Source organism: Vigna unguiculata, chromosome 1 (assembly GCF_037176805.1).
Source record: "Vigna unguiculata cultivar grain cowpea cultivar isolate G323 ecotype 2 chromosome 1, ASM3717680v1, whole genome shotgun sequence".
NCBI classification, from domain to species: Eukaryota; Viridiplantae; Streptophyta; class Magnoliopsida; order Fabales; family Fabaceae; genus Vigna; species Vigna unguiculata.
Window position 1 is genome coordinate 26,274,551 of NC_140792.1, and position 9,882 is coordinate 26,284,432.

Below are 9,882 nucleotides of genomic sequence, written 5' to 3' on the forward strand. Positions count from 1 at the left end.
GTGAAAATATGTGTCATATAATAATGATTGAAAATATAAATCACTTTGCTTTGAACATTATTTTGTTGAACATATCTTCATATGCAATGCTTATTTAGAGACCAAAATTTTCTTGTATAGTTCCACTTTTATTTCATTTCCTTGCGTTTCTTTCTAATTGTATGAGTTTATTACATTTTTTTTTTGTATTTTTTGTCATTCTCTTCTCTTGAATCTGGGTGCAAGTTGTATAAAAAATTGTTTTTCTTGTCAATGAAAATATATATGATTTTGACGTGGAAATAAAAATTATTAATGGGGTGAAATTTTTCTTATTGTTGTTTTTATTTCTTAAAGATTATTGAGTTAGATTTTAATAACTACTTAGGTGAGTTGGGTGATATGATCGAAACTTTTAAGGATTCAAGTGATGTATTAATTTAAAATAAGGTACTAGGGTTTTGGTGAATCTATAAACTCATAAGAGGCTAGAGAATTTGTATTCCATTCATTCAATTTATATTCCATTCATTCAATTACACAAGAATTTGATCTTATTTATTAGTATAGAATTTTAGTCAAAAAAGAATTAAATAAGTTTTAATTAATAGAATACAAGAGAATGACAATACAAAAGTAATTATTACATGCATTGTCAACATAAGAACAACACTAATATCTAAATTAAGTTAATGAATACACTTAATTAATGTATAAATAACCTATGATTAACATAAAATTAACTCTTCAATCTTAGTTTAGTATACCAAAAATGTACGCCATTATGTTCTTCTTCTTTTTTTATCCCTCATGGTTTTAAGTTTTGTTTCTATCCCTACATGTGCTGACTAGTTTTGCAATATGTATATAAAAAACTTTATGTTTATTTCTTTCATATACAAAAACTCATAAGGTTAGTAATTATTCATGCATGATGAGTAAAGGAAAATAAATTATGGAAATAATATTATTATAGTAAATAAATTATTTAGTTACATTTCCATTTTTTCTATGACTATACAACCATTCAATGACCACTATTTGCTTCAAGTTTCCGCGTAGAATAGTTGACATTAATTGGATAGTAATTACTGCATTAAATAGTTTTTGGAAATTTCTTCACACATCATAGGAAGCCAGCCCAGCAAGCAAAGTCATTCAAATTATAAAGTTTGGAGAATACACTTTAAATCATTAAATAATTAGTAATTACAATTTTCAACTTAAAAGAGAATCACCCTGTGACCCTGACACCCTGTGTTCAATCTTACGCGTTATCCAATATTCTCCAATAATCTTTGTTTATATAGTTACCTTCCAATATTCTAATAACCTTCATTTTCATGTACATCGGTGACTTATCATAAAATAAAATCTGAAAAGACCAAAATAATATATACTCAAAATTTATAAATTTATATATGTTACAAAAAGTTATTATGAAACTTCTTCTTTACTTCTAATTGTTTGAATCTTTCCTATATGTAGTATCATGATTCAAAATATGTGAAAAAATAAAATTTGTCTTATTTTTATTTTCACAGATATCTATTTTTATATTCTTTATCTATATACCTGTCTAAAAAAGTTGAAGAATAAAATAATTTATCAAAATCTAATAAAAAATTAGGAGATGTAATTATTAAAAGAAAATTTTATGATAATCATATCATAATTAAAAAACAGGCATGAAAAAACATATAGTATATAAATTTTCTTTCTATATTCATAAAATAATAAATATACAACAAAAAAAATTCATGAGATAAAAATACTATTTATTAAACTAATATAGTTTTATTTAAATTTCAAGAGACAAAAGAATACCCTTTTATCTTTAATAATAGAATAAAACATATGAAAAAAATGTAGAGAGAATGAGTTTGTGTCTAACTTCCTAATTTCTTCATAACGAAAGAAAACTGAGAATCCGTGAGAAATTCAAAAGATGATGAGAAAGAACAAACATCATCTCAATAAATTTATTTATCTTTTATTGTATTTAATTTTATATTTTATTATTTATTAACGTGTTATAGTTTATTAAAAATAAATAAAAATCTATCTAATTTAATTTTTATAATACAATATAATTTTAAATTTTTTTAAAGATTTAGGAGGACCATGATTTGGAACAAGAAGGGTGTGCTTGTGTTTGCTTTCAAGAATGGATTTGAAGGAGAGTGAGTAAATGAATTGAATTTGAGGGGATAAAAAAAGAAAAATGAGATTGTTTGTTTCAATGGACGAAGGGAGGAGAGTAAGGAAATTTGAAGGTAAAGTTTCTGAAAGTTTGTCAAAATAATTGGATGGATGTGATAGATATAAAATAATATTTTAATAGATAAAATTATTAAATAACAGTTTTACTCCTATGATTAAAATTAGTACAAAATAAAATATAATAATTATTATTAGTTTTAGTATTATTATTATTACTATTAATATTATTAGTTTTAATATTAGTATTATGTTAGTAATGTTATTATTATTAATATAATTACTATTATTATTATTATTATTAATTATCCACAAAGTTTAGTAATAATAATAATTATTTTTGTAAATAATTTTAATTATTAATTTGTAGGTGTCATATTTAAGTAACAACTTTTTTATAACTATTTTGGTTTTTTTGCATAAGTACATAAGGTGAGAAAAAAAAATTAATTCAAACAACATTAATTGAAAGTACTTTAATAGAATATAGGCATGCAATGCTGCAAAATCAAAAATTCCCTTAAATGAAGGTTAGTTTCAATTTAAAAATTCTAGACATTTAAGTAAAAGTATAAAATTTGTTAAGTTGGAATTGTAAAAAATAGATGGACATTTAAGTAGATGTGTATGCGTTGAGGAGTTTTTTCCTTCTCAAATCTATCTGCATAAATAATGTCTAATTTCGAGAAATAAACAAGTTTCATCCATCATAGTTCATCCTCTTGAATAATAAATTCTTATAAACAAATACGGTTTAAGATCCTCTCTAATAATTACGATGCACGTATTTTAGAGAATAAGGTTCGGAAATAATCATTAAATCACTTTTCAACTATTAGTTGACAATAAAAAAATATTTGTTTTTATCTATTATTTTTAAATTTTAAAATAACTTTCATTTTATTAATGATTTCCTGAATTTAATAAATCTAAAGAGAAAATATCATTTATGATAATGGAGAAAGAAAATATAATAGCACACAAATGTACATTGAATAAAAGACTGAAAAAAAATATAATAAATCACTTAAAACAAATTAAATGATTTTCCTTATTTGGAATAGAAAATTTAGTTATAAATAAAACACAGGGAGATTGTATGTGTAAAAAATTGAAATCTTTTAGAATCTAGCATTAATTTATCTTCACTAGTTTAAAGTTGGTGTAAGAAGAACTCATCTAACAGTTATAATATCTTACTTTAGAAAATATTGGAATGAATCTTGAGAGACAATTAGGAATATTTAGTTCGTTACTTTTTGCGTAAATTTTATAACTACAAGAGACATTAAATTTTAAAGAGAAAAACTAATACATTTTAAATAATTAAATAGTTAATAATTACAATTCTCAACTTAAACAATCACTTGTTCAATGTTAGGTGTCATCCAATATTCTTATAACTTTCATTTGCATGATTATTAGTGACAGATTGAGATCAAAATAATATACTCAAACTTTATATACGTTTCAAAGAGTTAATATCAAACTCCTTACTTACACCACCTGTAATTATTTGAATTTTAAAAATGTCAATGTCTCTCTAATTCAACAATTGAATCTTTAGCATTATATTTTATATGAAAAAAATATAATCTGTGTTGTTATGAATATTTTTTTCTTTTATCATTTTTAACAAGTAAATTTATTCTTTTATTCTTTATCTATATACTTATTTAAAAAAAAGTTTAAAAATAAAATTAATTTATCAAAATCTAATAAAAAATTAAGAGACGTAATTATTAAAATAAAAATTTTTGAAAATCAAATCACAATAAGGATTATGGAAGAAGTAAATAGTACATCACTTTTCTTCCTATATTCATCAAATAATAAATACACAAAAAACTCAATGAGATAAAAAAATATTATTTATTAAACTAATATTTCACTTAAACAAAAAGAGGGTTACCCATCTTATTTTCAATAATGAGATAAAATATATGAGAAATACAAAAAAATTGAGTTTGTGTCTAACTTTCTATTTCTTCACTAACAAAAGAAACCATGTGAGAATGAGAATTTGTGAAAAATTCAAAACATAATTATAGAGAACATAAAAATATTTCAATAAATTTATTAATCTTTTATTATACTTAATTTTATGTTTTATTACTTATTAATATTAAATATTATATTTTATTAAAGAAATACAAATTTACCTAATATTTTTTTTCACTACAGTAATTAATGTCCTACATATATTTGTATAATTTTAAATAAATTTTTTAAAAGATTTAGGAAGCATGATCTCATTGGAAGACTAAGATCCCCTCTAATAATTGGGATGCACGCATTTGAGAGAATAGAGTTGAAAAATAATAATTGAGTCGAGTCAGTTTTCAACTATTAGTTGTCAATAAAAAATATTTGTTTTTATCTGTTATTTTTAAATTTTAATGATATCCTGAATGTAATAGACTTGAAGAGAAAAATATTATTTACAATGGCACACAAATGTACATTGAATAAACAACTGAAAAAAAAGAGTATAGTAAATAAATTGAAACAAATTAAATGATTTTCCTTACTTATATTTGGAAGAGGAAATTTAGTTAGAAGCAAACATAGGGAGAATATATGTGTTAAAACTTGAAATCATTAAAATCTAGCATTAATTTTTCGTAACTAATTTAAAATTGGTGCAAGAAGAAGTCATCTAACGGTCATAATTTATTACTTTACTTTAAAAAAATATGGGAATCTTGAGAGAGTTTTAGTTCACGATGTTGTGGATAGTGTGTATTCACAGGTATCCAAAATAAGTTTGTTTGTCACAGTGAGAAATTTTGTTGATAGCGGAAATGGTAGTAGGTATGTGGCGAAGGAAAAGTCAAACGAATGAGCGTTGCTGTTTCTTCTGCAGAATTGATGAGTGAAAATGGCCTTAAAAGAAGTTTGGGAAGGGATTTGGGGCAAGTGGGAAGAGATAAAAGCAGAAGGGTATTAATAAGAAAGCTTAGTCGGAGTTAATATTATCATTAATTGGTTTCTCAAAGAACCTTTGCATGGTGTCCAAGTGGAGTGCTGAGCGAGTTTGGGAATCCACATATGACCTCAGAAGTGAAGCAACTGTACAAGTAAAGGAACAGCAAAATCCGCAATTATACTCTGCTGCGCGCCCCACAGGCGCAAAAAATAAAAAACAATCACGTGGTTCATATCCCTTCCATCAGGCCATCTTCCATTCAAATCAAATCACCATGTGCTCACCTCGTCACACTCGCTGCCACTTGGCGCATTCTCAGTGAACCACTGCACGGTGCATTATATAAACGCACCCCACAGTATACCGTATACGACACTCGCTTCTGGTTTCATGCAATGCACCCTAGTTTTGAAGAAGGTGCTGCTACAGTGCTACTCTTCCTCCTTCCGAATAGAGTGAATGAATGAATGCGTGTGAGTGTGTATGTGATAATGCAATGGTGGTGGTGGGTGTGGTTGGTTTTATTGTATGATGAAAGAAAGAGAAAGAGATTTGAAGAAAGAGAAAGAGAAAGAGAAAATGAAAAACGCCATTGATTTCTGTTGTAAGTTTTCAGAACTTTTGCAACAGGTGGAGGGTGTTATCGAGCCCCATGTTTCCTGTGTCTTCACCATCCATCCGTCACTACATGCTTGGCCACTATCTAACCACCACCATCACCACCACAAGAGCACCAAACCCTAGGCGCAAACCAAACCCATCACCCTTAACCCTGGTTTGCACCACCCCCTATTCACACGCAGCCACATTGCCCTCATTAACTCTCCTCTCTCCCTCCACATTATTGTAAAACACCACAAAGCGCCAAAACCAAAACCATCCATGAATCCGCTCCTCACATTTGGTCACCACTCTGATTAACCCATCTACTCTACTCTACTCAAGAAAGAGAGTGTGAGAGTGTGAGAGAGAGTTCATTATATTATGGTAAAAGTAAAAGGAAGCAAGGGGAGAGGATGGGGTGAGGCGTGAATGCAGGATAAACAAATGTCATAAAAACCAGACCCTGTAATCACAAAAATCCTTGCTAAAAATAGAAAAACTCCAAAGAAAAAAAAAATATAGAGAGAGGGGGAAGAGAAGAGTGAAAGAGAGTCCACCATTGATCTCTTTAACACCAAACCCCACACCCATTTCGTGATTGCCCAGCGTCGTCCATACCCGACCCTATCTATCTATATCTGCCTGCACACACTCAGACTGAGAGAAAGAGAGCCAACAACTACAGTCACAGAAAACCAAAAGCACTGTGTGTGTCTCTCTAAATCAACCAAAAAAAGAAAAAAAAAAAAAACCCTAAGCTAATGATGATGGATCAGCGACAGCGAGAGAAACTGCTTCACAAAACCGAGGCCTGTGCCTTCGTGGCAGGTGTTGCTGCCGAGCTTCGACTTGTCGCCGCCCAAGGAGACATCGCCAACACCAACAACGTTAACTCCACCACCACCATCGTATCTCAATCTCACGCCTCGCCTCGGATCCACGACGCCAACCACCTTGGCCTCGTCGCTGCGGTTACCAATCTTGGAACTGTTCACAGGAAGAAGAGGATGCCCAGGCAGCGAAGATCCACCGTCGCCACCTCCTCCACCACCCCCACCTTGTTTCTCCAGATGCACCACTCCGACAACGCTCTCCCCTCCAAGCACCACCACCCTAATTTACCATCTTCAACTCCTTCCGCCTCCTCGCACGTGCCACCCTCCTCTCTCCAGTCCGTTAAACACCCCACTCCTCCCCGGCTCGCCGCACGTGTGAGTCACCCCTTTTCTCCTTTTTCTTTTCTTTTTTTTCTCCAATTCTTCATTCTCAAGATCTCATCTTATCTTATATACATACCCCCATTCTCAATTGGGTCCTTGCTATGTCCTCGCGATATTGTCTTGCTCCTAATTTTTTTACCCCATTTTTGGATCTCATAAATTAAGTGTTTTTTTCTTTCGATTAAAATTGGAACTTCGTTTTAAGCTTTTTTTTCCCCCGATTTTTTCACCAATTATCTTCACTGAACTCCGATTCTAACTCTAAAACATTGAAAAACAATTGCATCGGAGTTTTATTCAACTTCTTGCTGATTTGTTTAGATCTTGGGTTTGTTTGTCTCGTGATTCCCTTTTGCCTATTTAAATGATATTTTTTGTGATAATCTTTTCCAATGCTAAATGCAAAGTTTGTGATAATCTTATATAAAATATTATATTATATTATTATGATTATTATTATGTATTATATTATATAATTATATATAGTTGAGATTGGTACTATTTCTTTGTTTGAAGAGAGCACAAATCATTTGTTTGATCTTCAATTTGGTAACTGAGACATGGGAAGGGAAGAGTGAGAATGAAGGGCAAAAGTGACACTGCAGTCAAGAAATGAACTGAGTTTTTTATATTAAAAAATCCCCACCCAAAAAGAGACCAAAAGGAAACAGAATATATTAAGAACGATGTTTAGAAAAGAATCTCTGTGAAGAAAGATAAAGAATGAAATGAGAGTGAAAGCATATTTTTTGTTTTTTACTAAATTGAGTAGTGAAATGGAGTCTATAAACACAAGTGAAACATACTTTGATCTTATGGGCTAATAGCATTGCGAACATTGTAACCCTTGGACAGATTATGTTACCAAAAAAATACAAACACACATAAAAAAGGACTAGCTTTTATCACAAACATCATGATGAATATATATAAGTTCGGAATGAATCAGTTTCACATTTGGGAAAGGATCAAAATAAATTTATTTTGTCTTATATGTTTATTTGGCAAACATTTGTTGTATCATGAGATTAATTGGACTATGTTTCTGTTTGTAGAAACTTTTAATATAGATGTTACTATGCTAGCTATAGCTCTCCTACATAATAGTACATTGTTATTTGTCTCAATATTAATTAATACCCTTCCTTGGAATACCAAATTCTTACTTTATATTGGTAAAAAAAAGAAAAACTTATGATTAGTGGATATTGACGGCTCCATATTTGGGAAATTGTGTAGTTCAAGATATCCATATTAGGCATGCTGGACAATGCTTTGGGTACTCTGCCTTTCAGACTATTAGCATATGGACTTGATGTCCTTATACAGGACATGGTGTCTATGATGTCTTACTTACACCAGAATTGCATGTTCTTTCACAATTAATTATAGTTTTTTCCATCTTTTAGTGGCTTTTAGGTGAATGTCTATATAGCTTTAACCTGAGATTGACAATGGTCTAATTTGGTTTGTGTGTTTCTAGGGAATCGATCAAAGAAACTTGAGGTTCCTTTTCAAAAAGGAGTTAAAGAACAGTGATGTTAGCTCCCTAAGGAGAATGGTGTTGCCCAAGGTTTGGTCTATGTTCATTAATATTGTCTTTACTTCATTATTGTCTCAACTTCTCTTCTAATTCCACCATGACCTTAGAATATTAATGACTAAAATAATTGGGAAAGAAATTGTCACTTGCAGAAAGCAGCAGAGACTTTCCTCCCACCACTGGAATCAAAAGAAGGAATTTTTATGGACATGGAAGACAAAGATGGTACTCGTGTGTGGAATTTCAAGTACAGGTCTGCAACATATACATATATAGAAATGTCAGAAAATAAACTAAAGACATTATTTTACGACATTGGTTCTGGTTGTTGAATATGTAATTTAAGGTTATTTTTTAATTAATTGTTACTAACCATTCAAATTCATAGTTCATTGTATTTGTATTTGAACAATGCAGGTTTTGGCCTAACAACAATAGCAGGATGTACGTACTTGAAAATACCGGTAAAGTTTCTATTCATAGTAATTATTGTCTGACAAGTCTCCAGAACAGATAAATTTTTGAGTTTTATAGTAATGAAATAATAATAATAATATTGTTGTGTCTAATATTTTCAGGAGATTTTGTCAGCACACATGGCCTTCGATCTGGCGATACCATTATGATTTATCAACAGAATGAAAACAATAAATATGTACGTGCCGCCAACAAAATTTCTATATTATTCATTCTGCCGCATAAAATATACATAAGGAACGAGAATAAAGTTCGTACTTAAAAGTACAAAATGAAACCCTTTAAATAGTATATTATGATATCTTTGACTCGTTTGAAAAAGTTATAATACTATTTTATTTATGCAATTAATTTTATTTAAATTTATTCTGGGAGTGGATTCATGAAATTTTATAACTGTAACATTTATATTTTTTTTTTCTTCTTCCCCTTATGCATTATATTTATGCAGGTTATTAATGCGAAAAAAGCTTGGGAAGAAGATGAATTTGTGGGACAAAGTAGTGAGACAGTGAACGAGATGTTCCCGAGTGACTTGGAGGTGAACAAACCAGGATGTTTCAACATAAGCTATCCTGCAGTGAATGATGCTGGCATGTCATTCATATATGAAACTACTATCTCAAATGACTCCCCACTTGACTTTTTGGGAGGATCAATGACGAATTTTTCAAGGATTGGACCGGTTGAAACCTTCGGTTCTGTTGAAAATTTGTCCCTTGATGACTTCTATTAAAGCACGGCACAACCACAAAAAAACAAACTAATTAACATGGTACTACTATGACCAGTTAGAAGAATCTGTAAGGTACTAAAATGCTTTTCTTTTGTCCACTAATGAACATGAGAGGATTTTACTTGAATAAAAGAGTAGTGAGTGAGCATGTTTTGTGTTCCTCTCTCTTAACTGA

The 9,882-nt window shown here is 30.0% G+C and overlaps 1 protein-coding gene across 1 annotated transcript; it reads left to right on the top strand.

The window, feature by feature from the left end:
• Window positions 1-5,631: 5,631 nt before the first annotated feature.
• Window positions 5,632-9,882, top strand: LOC114163503 (B3 domain-containing transcription factor FUS3-like). Its single transcript, XM_028047812.2, has 6 exons — window positions 5,632-6,942; window positions 8,435-8,524; window positions 8,647-8,747; window positions 8,912-8,958; window positions 9,073-9,149; window positions 9,423-9,882. The coding sequence occupies exons 1-6, from the start codon at window positions 6,493-6,495 to the stop codon at window positions 9,705-9,707; spliced, it is 1,050 nt and encodes a 349-aa protein (XP_027903613.1). The 5' UTR covers window positions 5,632-6,492; the 3' UTR covers window positions 9,708-9,882.

Coding starts and splice junctions, on each gene's coding strand:
- LOC114163503 (XM_028047812.2), top strand. CDS start 6,493: ATGATGATGGATCAGCGACAGCGAGAGAAACTGCTTCACAAAACCGAG. Junction 6,943..8,434: donor CTCCCCGGCTCGCCGCACGT/GTGAGTCACCCC, acceptor GTGTGTTTCTAG/GGAATCGATCAAAGAAACTT. Junction 8,525..8,646: donor GGAGAATGGTGTTGCCCAAG/GTTTGGTCTATG, acceptor TGTCACTTGCAG/AAAGCAGCAGAGACTTTCCT.